General features: G+C 35.1%; 1 protein-coding gene across 1 annotated transcript in view; it reads left to right on the forward strand.

The window, feature by feature from the left end:
- LOC115437390 (uncharacterized) overlaps window positions 1-18,982 on the forward strand; it is a 31,288-nt gene extending 12,306 nt beyond the window's left edge. The window contains exons 9-15 of the mRNA XM_030160618.1: window positions 1,192-1,329; window positions 4,619-4,781; window positions 7,140-7,255; window positions 8,125-8,271; window positions 12,867-12,980; window positions 13,906-14,022; window positions 18,795-18,982. Coding sequence (XP_030016478.1) covers window positions 1,192-1,329; window positions 4,619-4,781; window positions 7,140-7,255; window positions 8,125-8,271; window positions 12,867-12,980; window positions 13,906-14,022; window positions 18,795-18,977 — 978 coding nt within the window. The 3' untranslated portion in view covers window positions 18,978-18,982. The remainder of the gene's footprint in view (window positions 1-1,191; window positions 1,330-4,618; window positions 4,782-7,139; window positions 7,256-8,124; window positions 8,272-12,866; window positions 12,981-13,905; window positions 14,023-18,794) is intronic.
- Window positions 18,983-24,090: the final 5,108 nt, after the last annotated feature.

The raw sequence follows: 24,090 nt of genomic DNA on the forward strand, positions 1-24,090 counted from the left end.
GAATAGAATATAGAATAGAAAGAATAGAATATAGAATAGAATAAAATAGAATAGAATAAAATAGATGATATAAATAGAATATAGAATAGAAAATAGAATATAGAATAGAAATAGAATATAGAATAGAAAAAAGATAAAATAGAATATAGAATATAATAGAATAAAATAGAATATAGAATAGAAAATAATAAAATAGAATATAGAATAGAAAATAGAATAAAAGAATATAGAATAGAAAATAGAATAAAATAGAATAGAATAGAAAATAGAATAGAATAAATATAGAAGAGAATAAAATAGAATATAATACAGAATAAATAGAATAGAATAGAATAAAATAAAAATAGAATGGAATAGAATATAGAATAAAATAGAATATTGAATAGAATAAAATAGATTAGAATATAGAATAAAATAGAATAGAATAGAGTAAAATAGAATAGAATAAAATAAAATAAAGAATAAAATAGAATATATAGAATAAAATAGAATAGAATAGAATATAGAATAGAATAAAATAGAATTTAGAAGAGAAGAGAATAAAATAAATATAAAAAATAGAATATAAAGTAGAATAGAACAGAATAGAATAGAAAATAGAATAAAATAGAACAGAATAGAGAATAGAATAGAATACAATAGAATAGACTTTATTTGCCATTTGCACAGATACATCTCAGTATATGTATGCTGGAATTCTTGTGCGTTTCCCTGAGTCTCAGAGTTAGAAAAAGACATGAATTATAAAACAAACCAAAAACAAAACAACTGTCAGTGGTTAACTGTCATAAACTGAATCTGCAGTTGGACATGTGCATTAAATTGGTTTAAAGGGGCATTAAAAAGGGCATTAAAAAGCATTAAATTAGATTGGCTGATACCTGCAGAAACCCTGATTAAGAATGATGAAATGGGTAGAAAAGTTCATGTGGGAGCTGCCACAGAAGAAGCACTGGGTCTTTATGGGATAAACATGTTAGATCAGTAGATGCTTTTGGTCAGCTGTGGATGTTTGGGTTTTTACGAGTCAATGTGTTCCTTAAATTAATCTGAACATGCATCAACCTAGAAGCAGGCAGTATTCTCAGTATCATCGGATAAATTCTTCTTTACGCATGTGTATTCGTGGATTATTGTGAGAGGTAAGGTTATGACATCTGCTGGTTTTATGTGTTTGTGTGTTTTCTGCAGCTGAACCAGACTCAGTCCAGCGTTTCGGGTTTGGCGGAGGTGTTGTCAGGCAGGAGGCGACTGTTGGCTCTCGGGGAACTGGCAGTGATTGAGAGCGGTTACCGCCAGGCCCTCGAGCTGAAACATTCATATCCACAGGTATTTGTTGGACTGTCTCAATAGGCTGTAGAGCAGGGCTGTCAAACTCATGTTAGTTCAGTTCCATATTCAGCTAAATTTGATCTGCAGTGGGCAGAACCAGTAAAATAAGAACAGAAGAACCTATAAATAATGACAACTCCAAACTTTTGTCTTTGTTTTAGTGCAAAAAAACTCCATTAAATTATGAAAATACTACTTTTATAAACTATCCCAAAAAAAAAAAAAACCCTGAAAAAACTGAAATTTAAATTAAAAAACATAAGAAAATTTAGTGTAATTTGTCCAATCTTCTGCCTCCACTTCTCATTTGTCCATGTGCATTGTGGATCAGATCTACAAAGACACTAAACACTGAGGAACAGGAAGAAAAGAGTTCAAATTGGGCTGAATTTAATACAGACATTTCAGGTTGGTCACATTTGTTCAGGTTATTCACATTTTAGTGTTACAGGAGAGTTTGTACAGGGTGGGGAAGCAAAATTTACAATATTTTGAAGGGCAGGGATTGAAAGACAGTGTATGACCAATTAGTTTATTGAAAGCCTGAGAATTATTTGCCACAAGAAAATTTACATCATAGAAATGTTTGTATTCTATGTGTCCTCCTTCTTTCTCAATAACTGCCTTCACACACTTCCTGAAACTTGCGCAAGTGTTCCTCAAATATTCGGTGAGAACTTCTCCATTCTTCTTTAATAGTATCTTCCAGACTTTCTCGTAATAGTTTTGCTCATAGTCATTCTCTTCTTTCCATTATAAACAGTCTTTATGGACACTCCAACTATTTTTGAAATCTCCTTTGGTGTGACGAGTGCATTCAGCAAATCACACACTCTTTGACATTTGCTTTCCTGATTACTCATATGGGCAAAAGTTTCTGAAAAGGTATGGATAATAGTGTTAGGTATGATTATGACATCAATATATGTTTGGTTTCAAAACAATTGACGTAGTGCCTGCTGAGAAAAAACTAAATGTTCATTGTAAATTTTGCTTCCCCACCCTGTAAATGTCAATATTTTCAAATTTTAATGTTATTTTTTGCACTAAAACAAAGAAAAAAAATTAAGTTGCTAATTCTAGATTTTTTTTTGGCTTAATTCAAGATTTTTTTTTACTTAATTGAAGATCTTTTTTGGCTTAATTCAAGATTTTACTTAAATTTTTTTTTTTTCGCTTAATTGAAGATTTTTTTTTTTACTTTATTGAAGATATTTTTTTGGCTTAATTCAAGATTTATTTTTTTTACTTAATTGAAGATTTTTTTTTTTGCTTAATTCAAGATTTTTTGCTAAATGTGAGATTTTTTTTGGCTTCTTTGAATATTTTTTTTCCTTAATTTAAGATTTCTTTTACTTAAGATTTTTTTTTTTTTATTAATTGAAGATTTTTTTTTTTTGGCTTAATTCAAGATTTATTTTTTTTACTTAACTGAAGATTTTTTTTTTTTGCTTAATTCAAGATTTTTTGTTAAATGTGAGATTTTTTTTTTTGGCTTAATTGAATATTTTTTTGGCTTAATTTAAGATTTCTTTTACTTAATTTAAGATTTTTTTTTATTTAATTGAAGATTTTTTTTGGCTTAATTCAAGATTTATTTTTTTTACTTAAAGATTTTTTTTTTTTTTTTGCTTAATTCAAGATTTTTTTCCTTAATTCAAGCTAATTTTTTTTTTTTTTTTGCTTAATTCAATTCAAGACTGTGGAATTTTTGCACTTGGCAAAAGCGTCCCAGGGGCTGAACTGGACCCTTTGGGGGGGGCCGCATTTGGCCCCCGGGCCGCATGTTTGACACCTCTGCTATAGATAATTAATGTGCATTCACAAGTGATGATCATATTGTTGTGTACATTTCAATTATTGCATTATGTATTTGTTGTGGTTGAATGCTAAAATTAGGAAAGATGTATTGTTTGATTCTTGTACTAAGTTAGTGATAAAGGTGTAAAAGCACTGAGGGGTTGGATTAAATCAGTTTAGACTTCTTTGTACGCCTTTTGCAAAATTCAGACTTGCACGTACTTGAAGATAGATTCTGTTCATTTAAATGTTATTTTATTTTTGTCTTAATTTGCTTCGTTTTGTTTTATTTTTGTTTCTTTGCATGTTCAAAATAAATAATAATTAAATTAAATAAGATGAGTCACAGGCTTGGCCAAACAGAAAGAAAACAGACATTTACATTGATTATTTCTCTCTCACCATAAACATACTTACATATTCTGCCTAATCTCTCTGTTATTTTTATTTGATTTTACTGCACTGTCACTAAAACTACACAAATGCAGAGTAAAATCCTAAAACTACATATATATATTTTATGATATGTACTTATAAGAGCCCTAAGATTAAATAGATGTTGATAAAATAATAAAAATTTGGTGTGAAAAAACTGATATAACTGAACTAAAATAAAAAATGAGGATTAAATTAAAAAAAAAGACAATAATAGAAATTGTATCATGTGATGTGCTTGTGAAACTACTAAACTAGAATGATTTTAAATCATCCTTAGTTTTTATTTCATACTTGTGCCCAGTATTGTACTGCAGAAATTATATCCCCTTTAGCTGTACCAGTTTTATCTGAAATAGAAAAAGATCGCATTCATGCATTTGTGTTTCCATTCCATTTGCATCCTGCAGTAGAGCAGTTAACACTGTGAGAAATACTCCATAATATTAAAAATACTGAAATTAACAGTAGAAATAAGCTATAACTAATCATTCTCTGTTTGTTTGTTTATTAATTTCAAATATAACATTAAAACCAAACCACAAAAATATTTAATAAAAAGAAAAGAAAAAATTAGAAAAGGAGTGGGATGAAGTTTAATTTATAATCGCTCCCTTACCACATCCTTCTACCTATCCTAAATTCCTATGTCAAAATCTTATAAGTAACTCAGAAATCCTACACATATCAGACTAAATTCTGACTCAGCAAAAAACAAAAACGCTATATACATATCAAGGATAGACTCTGTCCATTTTGCAACAGCATTTCACATTAAAATAACTCTGTCCCTTTTGTAGCAGTAATAATACACATATTAAAAACAAAAATAAACTCTGTCCATTTCATAACAGTAATACACAAATCAGAATAAACTATCCATTTCTTAGCAGTAATATACATATCAAAAATAAACTGTCCATTTCATAACAAAAATACAAAAATCTAAAGAACTCAAAATAAACTGTCTATGTGTATTTAAAGCTAAACTGACACAAAAAAGTCAAAATCTAATAAAAATAAAAAGGCTTTTAAAATTGTTGTTGTGCAGTTCAAGCCGTTCCCCAGGACGGTGGCTTTGAGGACTGTGTACGAAGCCAGAAACTGGAGCTATCAAGTCCAGCACGGAGCTGTGTGGGGGAACCAGGAGGTCAACGTCAACGCCCTGTTCTCATCACCTCCAGCCCTGGAGATGGGAAACCAGAGCCTGCAGGGTAAACCACACCTCTGGATACAAAGACACTTTTGATGTCTCTAGATATCAGTAATGGGATAACGTCAGGGTTGGACTGTATGAAACTGTAGATCACAGGTGTCAAACATAAGGAAATGTGAAAATTTGACTCAAGTATTAACAGTCATTTTAGTTCAGGAGCCCAGTTCAACCCAATTCAATCTCAAATGGGTCAGATCAGTAAAATATGCTCCTAATAACCTGTAAATAATGACAACTCCACTTTCTCTTTGTTTTAGTCTAAAAAAAAAAAAGTTAAATTACAAGAAAATATTTACATTTACAAACTAACCTTTCACAAAAAATGTGAATAACCTGAAATGTCCTATGAGAAGTAAGGAATTTTTTTTTTATAATATTTTGCCTTTTACTAAATGTTTTGTGCATTTGTAGATCCACTGTGATCTGTAAGTTGTAATGAGCATGTGCAAATAAGAAGCTGAGGCACAATATTGTTAAAATTGCACATACTTTTCTTAAGAAATTTTAGTTTGTTCATGGTTGTTCATGTTATTCACATTTTTGAAAAAGAATAGTTTGTAGACGTAAAACATTTTTGATGTAATGTAACTTTTTTCACTAAAACAGCGAAAAGTTTGTAGTTGACATTTTTAATGTACAGTCATGGAAAAAATTATTAGACCATCAAAGTCGTTAAAAACAATGGTTCTGCAATCCAGTCCTAACTCCTGTGTGTCATGTGACTAAAACAGAAAAGAAACATGGAATGAATAAAAGCACTGTTTTTTTTTTTTCAGAACAATGACACAGATACTGATGGAAGAACTGAAGCGATTTTGTTTTTTTATCAAGAAAACCTGTTAAATGGATAGATATCAGCTCTGAAATTAAACTACTATGAGCTATTTTTGTTATCATTATATTTATCCAAACAAATGGACCTTTAGCTGGACCAAACATTAAAATGAGCAAGAAACTGAAGAAAACAAGGGGTGGTCTGATAACTTTTTCCGTGACTGTATGTATTATTATGTTATTATTATTTTACCTGTCCGGCCCACTTCAGATCATATTGTGCGAATGTGGCCCCTGAACTAAAATGAGTTTGACTGAAAAGTTCATAGCCTGACTATGAAGGAGTTCTTCCACAGCAGTGAAACTGTGCAGACATTAAATTCAGCCTCTCCTGACACTAACTGCATGGTTTCCTTCAGATAAACCCACAGTGGAGAAATAATGTAGGACTTTAAAGGTAGTACTACAGACATTTGGTGAACCATCCGTGGCACCGTGGTCTGATCAAATGTCTGCAGAAAAAGTGCTGAGCCCCCCCCCCCAGGACATTCATGCTGACATGGATGCTATAGACCACAGGTGTCAAACTCATTTTAGTTCAGGGGCCATATCCTCCCAGTATGATCTGAAGTGGGCTGGACCAGTAAAGTAATAACATAATAATATAAATAATGCCAACTCTAAACTTTTCAATGTGTTTTTAATGAAAAAAGTAAAATTACATTATGGAAATGTTTACATCTATAAACTGTCCTTTTAAAAATGTGAATAACATGAACAACCATGAAAAAACTGACATTTATTCAGAAAAATCAGTGCAATTTTAACTATATTTTGCCTCTGCTTATCATTTGTAAACGTGCATTAAAACTTACAGATCACAATGGATCTGCAAATTTAAAAATATTTTAATAACAGGCAGAAAATTAGTAAAATTGCACTTACTTCTCTGAACACATTTCTAGTTTTTCATATTTTTTGTGAAAGGCTAGTTTGTAAATTTACACATTTTCAGTAGTTTCACTTTTTTACACTAAAACAAAGAGGAAACATTTGTATTTGTCATTATTTGTAGGTTTTGATGGTAGTATTTTACTGATGTGACCCAGTTCAGACTAAAGTAGGGCTTTCTGTGGTTCCTAAAGTCAAAGGATTAACTGTTAGTATCTTGGGTGTAATTTTTATATTTCACACATTCATCCCAGGGTCCAGATTGGACCCTTTGGTGGGCTGGATTTGGCCCCCGGGCCGCATGTTTGACACCTGTGCTGATGCTCCAGTTTTATCAACTGTGCAAAACTGGGAAGAGGAATTCAAGAGGGGGAGGGAGAACGAGGGAGGGGTGAAAAGCAAGCATTTTCCTGACATGTCTGTAGTACTACCGTTCAAAGTCCTAAATTATTTCTCCACTGTGGGTTTATCTGGAAGGAAACCATGCAGTTAGTGTCAGGAGAGGCTGAATTTAATGGATGCACAGTTTCATTACTGTGCAAGAACTCCTTAGTCAGGCTATGAACTTTTCAACCCCCCCCCCATAGATCCTTTAACAGTGAAGTCATGTTTGTTTTGTCCTGGACCCTAGTTCAGATCAGCTCGGTTCCCCGTTGGACCAGTTTGGATGTCACACTGGAGCGGTCCTTACAGGGCAGACTGGACAGGATTTTACTGGACTGGACCAGACATGGTCGCCTGGAGCAGGTCAGGATCCATGAAACCTGTTAAGACCCTGATACTAGAACCTTAAAAGACCCTCAGCTGTTTCATAAAAAACAGAGGGGTTTAACATTAAAGCAGAATCTTTAACACTGAGCTGAGTTTTTCATTGATGTAAATACATACAAAATAAAGCTTCTACTTCTTCCTTCTTCTTTTTGACCATAAAAATTCAGACATGTACTTGACAATAGATTCTGTTCATTTAAATGTTATTTTGTTTTTGTCTTGTTTTGCTTTGTTTTGTTTTATTTTGTTTCTTTGCATGTTCGAAATAAATAATAAATAAAGCTATTTTTTTCCATTTTTTTTCCTTATCTGAGAATAAATTGAACATCTGATACTAGAGTGGTCTGCCTGAACATGTCACTGGATTTTTAACTGAGATTTAAAGTGAATAAAGTTTATCAGAGACAAAGCATTTTTGAGACTCTTAAAATTATTATCACAGGTGTAAATAATATAAACTACAGAATGTATATTAGCATATTAAGGCACAGGCTGGCCTTAAATTAGTTCATATCTCTATTAACATTAGAACCTCATAGTTTATTGTACTGCATGTCTTATATTATGGTCTTCTGTGTTGCATGTTTCAAGTTGTAACATAATATAATAAACCATAAGAGTACCTTATAATAATAATTATAATAATAATCATCATCATCAATTGTGTATTATTTTATCCAACTGACTTCCTGACATGGTAAAGTACACCGATCCATACCAAGAATATTCAAATCAGTACTCAGAATATGTAATTTCATCTGTTCTTTTTACCTCACATTATTAAATAAATGTTAATGTGAGGTTTTCTGTTTTTGTGATGGTTCACTGTGGTTTCTTCATCTCAGGTCAGCGCTGTCAGTCTGTGGAGGCAATCAGAGGACATGAACGAGACCAGAGTGGAGCTGAAGCAGCCCTTTTCCTCCACACTGAGCCACATGTCTCTGCATACCATCTCATCCAGCTCACAGAGACAACAGTCGACCAACCACCAGGTATTTCACTGTTTGACTTATTGTACACATCATCAAAACTGATTTCACCATATGGAGGATTTCCACATCACGTCAGCTGGTTTGAATAATCTGTTATAAAATCCCATAAAAAATGAATAACTTTGACCTGTTCTCATGAAACGATTATGACACAGGTGTCAAACATGCGGCCCGGGGGCCAAATCTGGCCACCAAAGGGTTCAGTCTGGCCCCTGGGATGAATTTGTAAAATGCAAAAATTACACTGAAGATATGAACAATCAAGGATGTAAAAATCATTTTAGGTCATTTCAGTCAAAAGTGGATCAGAGCAGTAAAACACTATCATAATAACCTATAAATAATGAAAACTGTAAGTTTGTCTCTTTCAGTGTAAAATAAGTCAAATTACACAAAAATGTTTACATTTACAAACTAGCCTTTTATTAAAAAAAAAAAAAAAAAAAAATGAATAACCTGAAATCTCTTCAGAGAAGTCTGTGGAATTTTAATAATATTGCGTGTTATTTAGTGTTTTGTGTATTTGTAGATCCACTGTGATCTCTAAGTTGTGATTCACTTGTATAAATGATAAACTGAGGCGTAATATTTTTAACATTGCACTTATTTAATCAAAGAATTTTCAGGTTGTTCATATTTGTTCATGTTATGTTCAAGTACAATTCGTAGATGTAACATTTTCATTACGGAATTTTAGTTTTTTCACTCAAAAGTTCTTATCCTATTATTTATATTATTGTACTGGTCCGGCCCACTTTAGATCAGATTAGGCTGAATGTGGAACTGAACTGAAGTGAGTTTGACTCCCCTGGACTATGACAATGTGATTTATTCTTGATAGATAAAGTGTTAGTGGGACTCGGTAAGTAATCATTACACCAGGTCAAAGATGATTACTAATGTGTATAAACAGGAATAAAAAAAGAACAATGAGATCCAAATCATTATCAAAGCATATAAGGAAAGTAAATCAATAATTTCAACAATCTATAGTGGATTTAACTCACACCACAAAAATTCAACCAATTATAAAAAAAAACAGGAGAAGGAGCTAAATGTGGAAATTACGGATGCTGATTGGTTAAACATGTGTTAGATTCACCAAACATCCACTAGTTCACAGATCTGGAGGGAGTTTTCCTGGAAAAATCTGGTGCGTTTCTTTATTTCACCTAAGAAGAAAGTCAGCAGTTAAACAGACAGCAGAAATGTTGGAGGGAATGTGGAGAATTGGATGTAGATCACATGCGGTTTTTGGAAATGTGATAAAAAACTGTGTTTTGGGAAATGGTGTTAGAGTACAAAAACAAATAATGGGGGATGAGATTCCACTGTGCTGTGATGGACTGTATTTGTGTAACTGATCTGATGGAAATGTAGCAGGAAACGACATGTACTTGGTTAAGATACTTTTAGTGGCTGAAAAAAAAAATTATTACAAGGAACTGGGGAAGGACAGAAGCACCAACACAGGACCAGAGGATTAAAATTGATGGTATATATACATGGAAAGGGTGACTGACAGACTGTGACTACAGGAAGCACAAATGGACAAAAAGTGGAATAAATGGACTGTTTACAGAGTGAAGAATGATGGAAAGACTGGATAAAAATGTGTTGAAATAGGTATAATGTACCCAAGCAATGTTGGTTTGTTCGTTTTGTGTTGTTTTTGTCAAATATGTGCAAAAAATGTCAATAAAAACTAAAGTGACAAAAAAAAAAACAGGAATAAAAAGAGGAATGAGTCTGAAAACAAATAGATGCAGGAGGAACAATGTGGTTTTCGTCCCATTCTCGGAATGCTGGACCAGCTCTACACTCTCCATCGGGTGCTCAAGGGTTCATGGGAGTTCGCCCAACTGGTCCACGTGTTTTGTGGATTTGGTAGAAGTCATGTGATCGTGTCCCTTGTGGTATTTTGTGGGGGGTACTTCAGGAGTATGGGGTCTGGGGGTCTCTGCTAAAGGCGGTCCAGTCCCTGTTCCTAATTTTTATAAACAGAATTTCTAGGCAGAGCCAGGGGCCAGAGGAGGTCCAGCTTGGAGACCACAGGATTTTATCTCTGCTTTTTGCAGATGACGTTGTCCTGTTGGGCTTATCGAGCCTAGACCTTCAGCGTGCCCTGGGGCAGTTTGCAGCCCAGGGATGAGGATCAGCACCTCCAAATCCAAGGCCATGGTTCTGGACCAGAAAAAGGTGGTCTGCCCTCTCTGGGTCGTGGGGAGTCCTTACCCCAAGTGGAGGGGTTCAAGTATCTTGGGGTCTGGTTCACAGTGAAGGAAGGATGGAGCGTCAGATTAACAGACGGATCGGTGCAGTGATGCAGTCACTGTATTGGTCTGTCGTGGTTCAGAAGGAGCTGAGCGAGAGGAGAAGCTCTGGATTTACCGTCAGTCTACATTCCTACCCTCACCTATGGTCATGAGCTTTGGGTCAGGACTGAAAGGACCAGATACAAGCAGTCGAAATGAGTTTCCTCTGTAGGGTGGGTGGGATGCCTCCCTGGGGAGGTGTTCTGGGCATGTCCCACCAGGAGGAAACCTCAGGGAAGACCTAGGACACGCTGGAGAGACTACTGCCACGTTTCCACTACGTGGTATCGGCTCGACCCAACTCGACTCGTACTTTTTGTGTTTCCATTACAAAAAAGGACCTGGAATCTGGTACCTGGTACTAGTTTTTTGGTCTCTCCTCTGCTGAGGTTCCAGGACTAGGGACCAGATACTAAAAGGTGACACTGTGTAAACACTGCAGACCACTGATTGGTCAGAGTCGTCTCTGTGCCCCACCCTTTTACAAAAAACAGATGCAGGAGTTTCCAGTAAATCTGTCAGCAGGTGAATCCACATGATGACAGTCTGGAAAACTACACCATGGTTTGTCCAGGAGGTTCAGATGGAAAAATTCAGCATGAGTTTGACAAGACAACACGCAATGAGCAAGTTTATCAGCAACTCTGAGCAGACGACACGGAAGTAACGCACTGCATCGCTATGACGACCAGCTACTGTAAAGTGGGTACTAGTGGAATAGGACCTGGTACCAGATGGAAACGGTCTGGAATAGGACCTGGTACCAGAGTGGAAACGGTCTGGAATAGGACCTGGTACCAGAGTGGAGTCGAGTCGAGATGGTTCTGTGTAGTGGCGGCATTTGTCTGTGGGCTGGCCTGGGAACGCCTCAGGATCCCCCCAGAAGAGTTAGAGGAGGAGTCTGAGGAGAGGGAGGTCTGGGCATCCCTGCTCAGACTGTTACCTCTGCAACCTGAAGCCGGATAAGCAAAAGACGATGGATGGATGGATGGATGGATGGATGGATGGATGGATGGATGGATGGATGGATGGATAAATAGTATTATAACTTTATGGACAACAGTGGATGTCAAGCAACTGACAGTATATTCTGTTCACTGTATGTTTTTCTATGTCCTTCCCTTTTCATTTCCAGTTGAAACTATGTGTGTTGTGTTTCTGTGGTGCTTTAACACATTATTATGAATTCTGAATAGAGCAATAAAATGGTTTCAGTTCAATTTGTGTGAAAATGAATGAGAACAGGTTAACTGAGCACCTCTGATTAGAGATAGTAACACTATTTTTTATGCAAATTTCACCAGTCATACAAAATGTTCAACTGTACTTCATCATCAAGGAGCGTCATAGTTTTACAGTTTTTATTGTCCTTATTATCAGTGATGCATTTATATGATTATGTTCTAAAGAAACATGTTTATTTGTGTAGTATCACATTTATCACTATTTACTTCTGCTTATTCTAGTGTAAATTTCATTAAAATTCATAGACAATAAAGATAGAATCCCAGCATTTAAACATTAAATTGATTTGATTATTGTGACAACACAGAACACACGCAAACACACAAACACAGAAATCCATTGTTGAAGAAAATTGTCTTCCATTGCAGTTTTGCATCATGTTCCTCTGTTTAGACCCATTTCAGCCTCTAAGTTTTCATTGGCAAAAGCACTTCCCTCCGGTTCAGGGTATCATTTAGCAGCAGGAGCCTGTGTGCTGCGTCTTCAGTCATTGCCTGGTTTACGAAAAACACACCAGCAGGATACCAGTTTTTATGACTTTTTTACTATTCCTGCCAAAGACCTTGCGCTGTTGTAGACTCAATGAAGACATGAATGCTCTAAGCCATTACACATTTCCTCCAACATAAATTGAATTCTGAACCTGAAAACAGGTCATGGAAAATCTAATTTTCACCTTCCTTAGTTCTTAATATTAACTGTATCCACTTACTGTGTCTGAGGGATAATAACTCATTTCATAAGGGTTTTGTTTTATGCAACAGGATGCAAATTGTAATGACTTTATTATAGAAGCAACAAACTTTTGTTCTGATGTTGTTTTTATTGCTGATTTAGTGGTGATGTGTTTTTAATGACTAGGATTTTGTTCAGCTTTAACGGTGAATTTTCCATGTTTGTGTCTAACATATTGGAAATAAATGCCTTGATACACCAATGTGTTAATTGTCTTCCTGTTTGTTTATCCAAATAAGCTAATAAATGAAGCTCAAAGCACTGTATTATGTCTAATGTTATGTTTTATTACATTTGCAGACTCATCTGTCATGGGATAGTGCAGTGCCAGTAAATGTTTCTCTCACACTGAACAAACAATGGCAGGAAAACACCAGCAGGGGGCAGGCATGCGCTCTGTTCTCATCCCCACAGGTTAGTGCAAAGGTGTCAAACATGCGGCCCGGGGGCCAAATCTGGCCCGCCAAAGGGTCCAATCTGGCCCATGGGATGAATTTGTGAAATGCAAAAATGACACTGACGATAATAATCAATCGTGTAAAAATCATGTTATTTCAGGTTCCATACGTACACATATAAATCAATTAGATCTCAGTTGGGTCAGACCAGAAATATACTGTCATAAATAATAACAACTGCGGATTTCATCTTTTTTTTTAGTGTAAAAAAGTAAAATGACATGAAAATGTTTACATTAACAAATAATCCTTTTACAAAAAATGTGAATAGTCTGAAGAAATATGAACAACGTGAAATGTCTTGAGAAAAATAAATGCAATTTTATCAATATTCTGCCTGTTATTAAATGTTTTGTGTGTTTGTAATTATAATGTAAGTTGTAATGCACATGTGTAAATGATAAACTGATAAATGGAGGCAGAATATTATTAAAATTGCACTTGTTTTTTTGTTTCTTTGTTCACGTTATTCAGATTTTTAAGGAAACGTTGTAGATGTAAACATTACCATAATGTAATTTTACTTTTTTCACTGGCTGAAATTACACTTATTTTTCTTAAGAAATTTCATTTCTTTCAGGTTATTCACATTTTTTGTTTGGATAGTTTATAGAAGTAAGTATTTTCATAATTTAATGTTTTTGGGTTTTTTTGCACTAAAACAAAGACAAAATTTGGAGTTGTTATTATTTCTAGGTTATTATGTTATTATTTTACTGGTCCGGCCCACTGCAGATCATATCGGGGTGAATGTGAAAGAAAATGAAAGAAAATGAGTTTGACACCCCTGGGTTAGTGCATCTTAGCATTTTGGATGGTGATGTGTTTAAGTGGCACTTTGTAAACTGATGAGGGTTTATTTTATGTGTCTTTGTGTGCAGACGGTCGTGTCTTCTGTTAAAGGTTGCATGTCAGTGGTTCAAGAGGGAAATTCGTATTCACAACATGCAGAGCTGAGATGGGACAACAGGAGCATCAAACAAGGCATGAAGTATCAGGTACTTCATGAATATTGTCACCACACTGGGACAATATTCTACTGCAACTAAAAGTTCTGTATTGAAGTATAATCTGAAAATGTGCTGAAAGTATCAAAAGCATTAACCCTTTCATGCACAGTGGTCACTCCAGTGGACAGTTCTTCTCCAGCTGTTCTCTTGTATATTCATGGATTTTGTTATTTTAGTTTCATATCAGCCAACACAATACACAGGCATTGATAACATTACTGTAACTTGGCTGTTGTTGATAAACCAAATCTAACATGTTTGAGTATAAATCAAGTCCTTGTTATCGTTATTAGACTGTAATTAACAACAAAAGTTTTTTTTTTGTTTTTTTGGGCATATTATCTCCATGAAGTGACTAGTGTTGGAGTTGACTACAAACAAAAAGTTAAGGATATTTCTTTTTTTTTGTTGTTGTTGTCGTTTTTGCCATTTGTAAATAAAACTATGTCTGGTCATTAAAAATGTGTTTCAATTCACATACAAAAAAGTAAAAATTCCAACTGAAAAAAATAGCCCCAAAAATTTTAAATATCCATAACTTTTTTTGTAGTGTATGTTAAAATGTGAGAAAACATCAAATTAGCAGGATCAAATGTTTTTATTTCAGTTTTCACACAGTATATCAGTAAATACACGTTTCGTTGCTTTAAAAATTAAACGCACATTTTTACAACTCCGTGAAAAATAGCTTCATAAAAAAAAAATAATAATGTCATTGTTTTTTAAAAATGCCTAAAGAGGAATAAAGAAAAAAAAATCTTGATTAACATTCTCATAATTCATGCATGAAAGGGTTAAAATGCTCCCTGTTAGATTTTAGTAATGTCTGTTTATAAATTTATAGATTAAGAGGTGTTTAGATGTAGTACTGTTGAATCAAAGGAGTGATATTTTGGTTTTTTAAATGGAATTCTGCATTTTCAAACATTTCCCTGTGGTCTCCATAAACTGTAAATGCTCTGCTTGGCTCTGAATTCTTCATTCATTCAACTCCACAGGTCCATCTTCAACCCTGTTTCTGACTAATGACGCCACAAAGGTGGTTTGGAGCGCTGGGCCTTTAAATGCAAATGAGCCACTTCAGGCCCTGCTCCCTCCAGGTTGTTGGCTGTGCTTTCTGTCCCGTTCAGCCGCTTGTGTTCATTAATACAACCAAACATTTAAATAATCAGCTTGAAGTTTGGACATTTTTTCAGTATGGGCTTCAACCGCTGCTGCTGACGAACAATTGTGTCGAACTCGGAGAAATGTTCGTCTGAAGTCTTGACCTCATATGTGCAAATGTTGTGGCATAACTAGTTACAGACATAACAAATTAAGCAGGAATTAAATTAGAAATCCACTCGATTTTTGCCAAAATGAATATAAAATAGCTTTGCAGCACCTGGAGGGTTCAAATTCAAACTGTATGAACTATTGTGGTCCCCAAATACACAAATAAAAAATAAAGACTAAAAAAAGTGGGTTTAGCAAAATATGAGCCCTTTGAAGCTGCAGTGCTTGATCACTTTTTAGCATCACTTCACAAAAATTCTATAATTACCTTTCAACATATTGTAATTCAAGTGGTCAGAGAGGACATGAGACATGTGCATCTACTCTTTAGCCTAATCTACCCCATCACACTCTGACTTAATTACATAACAGGCATTTTCAGGCAGGTGGGCGGGTTCAATGCGTAATTGACAGTTATAGTTACGAATCGCTAACGAGATTCTATCTTACAGGTGTCAAACATGCGTCCAGGGGCCAAAACTGGCCCACCAAAGGGTTCAGTCTGGCCCCTGGGATGAATTTGTGAAATACAAAAATTACACTGAAGATATTAATAATCAAGGATATTAAAATCATTTTAGGTCAATTCAATCTAAAGTGGATCAGATCAGTAAAATATTATCATAATAACCTATAAATAATGAAAACTGCAAATTTTCCTCTTTGTTTTAGAATAAAAAGTAAAATTAGAAAAAAAGTTACATTTACAGACTCTTTTACAATAAAAATATGAATAACCTGAACAAATATGAACAATCTGAAATGTCTTGAGAAGTTTGTGGAATTTTAACAATATTCTGCCCTTTACTAAATCTGTAAGTTGTGATGCACATGTATAAATGATCAACTAAGGCGTAATATTGTTCATATTGCACTTTTTTTCTGAAGAATTTTCAGATTCATCTTTGTTCATGTTATGTTCAATACAGTTTGTACATGTAAACATTTTCATGATGGAATTTTATTTTTTTCACTCAAAATAGCGAGAAAACTTTGGAGTTGATATTATTTATTAGTTCTTTTCCTATTATTTATATAATTTTACTGGTCCGGCCCACTTTAGATCAGATTAGTCTGAATGTGGCCTCTTAACTAAAATGAGTTTGACAGCCCTGTTCTATCTGATGTGACTTGGATGGGATCTGTGTCCATGTACGCTTGGACAAGTGGTTTATGTACACTCCCAGTCAAAAGTTTGGACACACCTTCGTATTTAAATGACATGACATGGAGCGCAGACAGCACCTCTGGGAACTCCTTCAAGACTGTTGGAAAACATTTCAGGTGACCACCTCAAGAAGCTCATCCAGAGAATGCCAAGAATGTGCAAAGTTGGAATCAAAGCAAAGGGTGGCTATTTTGAAGAGTCAAAAATATAAAACATGTTTGGAGTTATGTCACTTTTTTTTTAACTACATAATTCCATATGTGTTCATTCATAGTTTGGATGCCTAGAGTGAGACTCTACAATGTAAATACTTGTGAAAATAAAGAAAAAACAAATACGTCCAAACTTTTGACTGGTAGTGTATCTATGACAGGTCTATATATAGATGTAGATTGCATTATAGATGTATAGATGTAAAGGTCTATACATCTATAATGCAAAAAGTGGCTAAATCTGTCTATAGTGGAATAAAAGGTACAAAATAAAAAGCCTCTGAGATGTACTGGAGTAGTAAGACTAAACTTACATAACATAAAAACTGTAGTAGTAGTAGTTTGTTCGGTCAGTAATTACTTTGAAAACAAACAAAACCAACATATCCATTGGTCCATATACACTGTGACTGAAAGGGTTTAGGCTGAAGTTCAGACTTATTTTGCCGAACCCTATTTACAATTAACACAATGTTTACACATGAAAACAAATAAACAAAAATTTCAATGTAATCACTGCAAAATTTACAACAGAAGAAAATACATATTTCATTTAATTCAGGTAAATCATGTCCTTATCTGAACCACCAATATTGATCCTAGTCTTTTAAACAAGTATTTTCTTTAGTCAATCCTGAACTCTATATTTTTGAATAATAGTTCACTTGTACATGTTTTTAAAAGTTTTTAATTGTTTTAGGCTGTTTTAATCGATCTTCCAGGCCATTCCAGAGATTAACCCTTCTAACAGAAATGCATCTACTTTTTTTTATCTGTTCTTGCCATAGTTTTTTTTTTTTTTTTTTTTTTTAAATGCTGGTTCCTCTGAGGCTATACTGACTTTTCCTACATTCAAACATCTCCTGGATGGTGGGATACTTAAGACATTTGAACAATTGAAAGATGACTTTGATCTCCCCATTGCAATTTTTTTTTTAGGTATTTGCAACTTAGAACTTTTCTGATGACTCACAAGGAATGGGATGAATTCACAAAACCTCCACCCCTAGAAAAGTATCTGATAGTTACAAACTGGTGGTGGAGAAAAGAAAATAATTTCTAAATTGTATAATATCTTCTTATTTATGAATCAAAATAACTCCTCACAGATAAGAGAGAGATGGGAGGCGGAGGTGAACGTGACATATCTGAGGATGATTGGAGCGATGTATGTACAGAGGCACATCTGGTTACCAATTCTAATACATGGAGGGAATTCAAATGGAAAATAATCACTAGATATTTCAGAACACCAGAAATAGTGTCTAAGATGGGTCCCCAACATCCCAGTTCATGCTGGAGGAACTGCGGAGCCCATAGAGCTGATCACACTCGCATATTTTGGCTTTGTCCTAAGTTCAGTGTGTTTTGGAAGGAGGTGTTCAATGCCCTGAAGGAGGTTTTTCAAATGAACATCCCACAAAGCTTCACAGTGGCAGTTTTGGGAGTAATACCTAAAGGTCTGGATAGAAAAGCAGATAAATACCTTTTGAATATATGATTCATCACTGCCTTAAAGTCTAGAACCATCAGTTGGATGAAACCACAACCTCCCTCATATAATACATGGATTCAAAAAGTTTGGGATATTTACCAGATGGAACAGATCACATACCTGCTCAGGCTTCACAAAACCAGATTTACTAAAAGATGGGAACCTATGTTACCTTTACTGCTGCAATAATATTTATTGGTGATGCAATAATACTCTATGTTATCAAGGTGCTGTCATTCTGCCTCTGATGAAGATTTATATCTACAGCCTTTTTTTTTTTGTTTTTTTTGGAGTGACATAGTTTGCTGTACTTGTTATTGTTTTCTTAAATTTCATCCTGTGTGCTTGTGGAGGTGTATGAGAATGCATTTGCAGCTGTGTAGGGGCAAAAGAAACTAATTGAACTGTACTTGAATGTATAATTGTACTGTACTGAAAAAGAGAAACTCTAATAAAAATTAAGTTAAAGAAAAAAAACATCTCCTGGCTGTAAGGAGGGACTGACTCGTAAAAGTGCCTCAAATTTGTAATCAAGCACTGCATTGAAGTAAAAGTATTCAGTTAGATTCCATCACTGACGGAGTTTGTTTTCTGATTGTGTTATTTCCAGAAAGGTCTGCGTGGAATGCATAGCCTCCAAGTAAATGTCTGGCTGGACAAAGTGTCTCCTGCACCTTGTCCTTCACACACTGTCCTGGCCAAAATCCAGACCAACCTCAGGGACCGTTTGGAACACACAGTCCAGCTGGGCCTGTGTCCTCCTCAGCCTGTGAGTCCACTTACATCTGTGTAGAGAAGCCTGTCAGTATACCTGAGGGATGGGCTTTGGGTGTGTGGTTGTGCAATGAGATGGATCCATTTTCCACCTTATATCTACTGGGGAAACAGCAGGGAATGAATTAAAAACTTTCTGAATCATCCCTGAAGATACTCCATAACACAGGTGTCAAACATGCATCCCAGGGGCCAAATCTGGCCCACCAAAGGGTCCAATCCTGCCCGCGGGATAAAATTGCAAAACTTAACCCGGACAGTCCAGGTTGTCCAGATCATTTTGGTTCAGGTTCCACATACAGACCAATAAGATCTACAGTAAAAAGAACAACACAATAAAACAGAAATAATGACAACCACAAATTTTCTTTGTGGAAAATTATGTGGAAAAAATTGAAGTGAAAAAATAAGATTACACAGTGAAAATATTACATTTACAAAAATATTCTTTCACAATAAAATGCAAATAAATGCATAAATAAAAACACAGATGAACAACCTGAAATGTGCAATTTGAACAATATTCTGCCTGTTCCTAAATGTTTGGTGCATTTATGGATCCACTGGGATCTGGAGTAGTGTTCATAACAACAGATGGAATATTGGAGAAACTGTTCAAATTTAGTTCCAAACTCCAACATTTGAACAATATTCTGCCTGTTACCAAATGTTTATGGAACACTGTGTGTAAATGTACATGTAGAAATAAAATTGAGGCATAATATTGTTAAAATTGCACAAATTTTTCAAATGAAATTTCTGTTTTTTCAGGTTATTCACATCTTTTTTGTAAAACGTAAATATTTTCATAAATTGTTTTTTTTTTGGTTTTTTTACTAAAACAAAAGAAAAACTTGGATTTGTCATTATTTATAGGTTATTCAGTCATTATTTTACTGGTCTGGCCCACTGCAGATCAAATTGGGCTGAATATGGAACTAAACCAGAATGAGTTGGACAGACCTGCTTTAGATGGAACACAGCTGCGTCTCTTTTTCATTTCCTGACAGGTATAAGCACACATGAAGCACTATCACTGAAACTGACATTGAGGAAAAACATGAACTCAAGTGTCCAAACTCAAAACACATTTTAGGATTTGCACCTAATTTACAATCGTGCACATGGTGGTCTACATAAAACACAGGGTTTTTATTTGCTTCCATCCAGACTTCTTCTGACACTTTTGGATAAACACTCGCTCCACCGTCAACTCATCATCCAGGATATTTGACACTATAAAAAGACGAGATGAGCATCTGTGTATACAACAATAGAGGCCGACACAACAGTAGGATGAGGCGGTAGAGGGAGGGTGAGAGTGAGATGCGTGGAGCATCAAGATAAGACAACAGGGTTCCTGCGGGGTCTTAAAAAGTCTTAAAAGTCTTGAATTCACAAATCTGCATTTAATACCTTAACCCATAAAGACTCAGTGCTGTGGCAGTTCCCAATGAACTGTTCTCCATTTTGAACCTTTCCTAAGGGATTTATCACCATTTACTTTAACATTATGTTGTGTTTTTTGCATTTTTCAGTGAAAATCCAGTATTTTCCTATATTTAATTTACTGATCATGTAGATGTTCATTAAAGCTTGGATTAAATTTAAGGGTTATTATATCAAAAACAGAGAAAACTGAAGAAAAAGATACATTTTTCTGCAAAATATATCATTAACTGAACATAAAGTACATGTATCCATCCACTGCCACTGATCAAACTCTATGGGTTTTACTGGTGAATCAATGTTAGTGTTTCCATGGTAACTACGGAGCCTCTGAACGTCCAAATGGGCCAAATCTGATGACCATGAAAAGATGACAAACTGTATTTTACACCAATTATTTACATGTAATGTTAGGATTAGTGGATCATTGGTTGTTAAGCACTGTTGCACAACAATTGCCACATTGGGGACAAATATAGGTATTGATTGATTGAAACATTTTATATTGTGAATTATTCTGGTCACCGGTGGATATTTGGGTCTTTATGGGTTAAAAAAAGTCTTTAAAAGGTCTTAAATAATATGGCAGGTCTTATGTTTGTTGGCTGTATTGTGTTTAAATGTGTTTATTAAATGTTCAAGCTGCAAAGAAGTAACGTTAATCTACTCAATTCTGCCCGTTCCAACCTGACAATTTATATTGAAATTAGGAACCAGTTATCTCTAAGTTTGCAGCTCCACTTGAGAAATGACTCAGAATGGTGGGAATCAAAGCATTTGAGTAAATAAGTACATTTTCCTAAATTCTAGGAGTCACAAATTTTTGCCAGTTTGACTGAAGTAGTCTTAAATAGGTCTTAAAAAGTCTTAAATTTAACTTGTAGAAACCTGTAGGAAGCTGGATAAGATAAGATAATTGGGTTGTTTACAGCAGTAACTAGAAGCACTCGGAGCGCGCAGACCTCCGCCAAGGCTGATCAGTGGCCCCCCCGTGGGCCCCCCCACGCCAAGGAGGTTATGTTTTTGCCAGGGTTTGTTTGTTTGTCTGTCTGTTTGTGTCTGTTTGTCTGTCTGTTAGTGTGCAACATAACTCAAAAAGTTATGGACAGATTTGGATGAAATTTTCAGGGTTTGTTGGAAATGGGCCCCCCCACCCCCGATCACCACCAAAATTTAATCATTTCTTCCTTATCCCATTTCCAACAAACCCTGAAAATTTCATCCAAATCTGTCCTTAACTTTTTGAGTTATGTTGCACACTAACGGACAGACAAACAAACAAACAAACAAACAGACAAACAAACAAACAAACCCTGGCAAAAACATAACCTCCTTGGCGGAGGTAAAAATACAGAAAACAGAGCAGAAGATATACCTGGTCGATCTAAACCACCTGTAGGAGTGAATGTGACAGCCCTGCATCCCACTTGAGACTATGGGCTGGATCTACTAACATCCCAATTTGCATGTAGTAATTTGTTTGCACAATCTAGAATTTTGCGTGTGGGGTGTGACCACAGTTTGTGGGTGATTTACAAAGATTGCTTGTGCAAATTACAACAGGAGTAAAGTCTTGCAGACCGCCTTATTTAAATGAGGGTTTTGCGTGCACTACTATGTCTCCATTATTTTTTCTTCCATCACTCCAAAAATGCTCACACCAGGGTGTAAAATGCATTCTGTGCATCTGGTTTCATCATTTCTTTGTGTCCTAACCACAGCCATGTGTGCACAACAAGGTTCTAATAGTTTGGGATTTTTCATTCTAGTTTAGTTTTATTTAGTTTAGACTTTTTTTTTTCTCTAATTCAGTTCATTTTAATTTGTTTTTAGAGCAGGTTTACTTTTTATTAGTTTTCGTTATTTTCTAAATGCTTAGTTTTAGTTTAGTTGTAGTTTAGTCGTCTCTTTTCTCTTCTTCTCTGTCGTCGTATTCAAATAAATCCCAGACAGGACTCTGCTGCTTTCTCCCAACTTTAGTCGAGTGGGACCAGGAGACAACTGGAAACCACAAGTGAGCACAAGTGATGGACCCTTAAATATCAAACGGTGCCAGCAGCTAAAATTGGTTGAGGGAAATAAATTGAATTCATATCAATCCAACATTGACAAAGATGAAAACAAAGGGAATTTTCTCCCTAATTTTTATATGTTTTAGTTAGTTTTGTAAACACACAATACAGTTTCAGTTAGTTATTTTTTTTTCTTTTAATTCTATTTTTATTTATTTCAGTTAACGAAAATGTTTTTTCAATTCTAGTTTTCGTCATTTTGTTAGTTTTCGTTAACGATAGTAACCTTGGTGTGCAATTACCCATCCAACCCATCTGCTCCACCTTTACAGACATGTTAAGTATAGACTCAGTTTCTATCAGTTAAATTGTTTTCAGGTTTGATAAATCTCTTTGCGTGTGTTAAGTGAATATATTTACATTTTCTCCTCCCACCACACGCACAACTGTGTGTAAACGCCCCTTTTTTCATATTTATTGCGGCAAACGTACGAACTGGATGCAGACTCGTCATTTTGCACCTTTGACAGACACAACCCTTATTGCGCACTGTTAGTAAATCAGTTTGTACATTGTTTTTTTGCATGTGCAGTGAGTTTGCACATGTTTTAATACATGCAAACCTTTGATAGATCTGGCCCTAAGTGGTTTGGAAAATGAGTGAAGCACAATTAACTGTCTGGTTTGTTCAACTCTCACTCAGGAAGAGAAAACAACCTTAAACTTCAGAGAAATTGATTTGACATTTATGATGATGATGAGATGATGATGATGATTAGTGACATATTCTCACTGAGTTACTTTTAGTCATTTTGCCTTTTTGAGACAGTGAAGTACAACATACAGAAAAGGACCTGAGAACTGGATCAGTGGTTATTGCTATAAGGCCTCTGATGAATCACCGAGACACCCCATGAAATCACTTTTGACTGAATTTGATCATATGAATGGTATGGTCATTTGTTCTTAATAAGTGTTTATTTTGGGTGCAGCTGTTGGAGGATAAAGGAGGTATTTTGCACTTTGGGTCTACAATTCTGCAAAATATCTGTAATTAAGTAAAAAAAAAAAAAGCTCCTCTGCTATTGTTCTTCTTTTCTTCAGATGTTCTTTTTTTATATTTTCCTTTCAGAGTCTGTCGTGGTCAGTTCCCACAGAATAAACTCAGGGCAGGAGTTGTTTTATACTCAGTCTCGCCTCACAGTGTCAGGACGTCCACACCACTGCAGCCTCACCTTTGCACTCATGAACTCGTCTTCTACGCAGATCACCAACATCTCAATGTTCTCAGAGGTAAAAAAAAAAAAAAAAGACAGAAAGCACAGAAAGCATAGCCACACATTTCCAATGTATTCCTAAGGACACCATTACAAAATTCAACACACAAACACAACAGAACTTGCTAACATGCAACTACACAAATACAGTTTTGTGTGTATTGTTCTTCATTTTGAACTCTTGTCTGTTGGTTTTATTTTATCCTGTGGTTGAGGTTGATTTAAAGGTGCTATAGAAAAAAAATGACTGCTTGACAGCTGTTAAACAAGAAAAACTCACAAAGATCCAGATAATACATGAAAGTATGTGCACATTACAAACATGTCTGAAAAATAAGGAGCGAAAAATGACCTAAAATGGTGGAAAAGATTAAGATTATGACAATTTGACTCA

Source organism: Sphaeramia orbicularis, chromosome 17 (genome assembly GCF_902148855.1).
Source record: "Sphaeramia orbicularis chromosome 17, fSphaOr1.1, whole genome shotgun sequence".
Classification (NCBI taxonomy): domain Eukaryota; kingdom Metazoa; phylum Chordata; class Actinopteri; order Kurtiformes; family Apogonidae; genus Sphaeramia; species Sphaeramia orbicularis.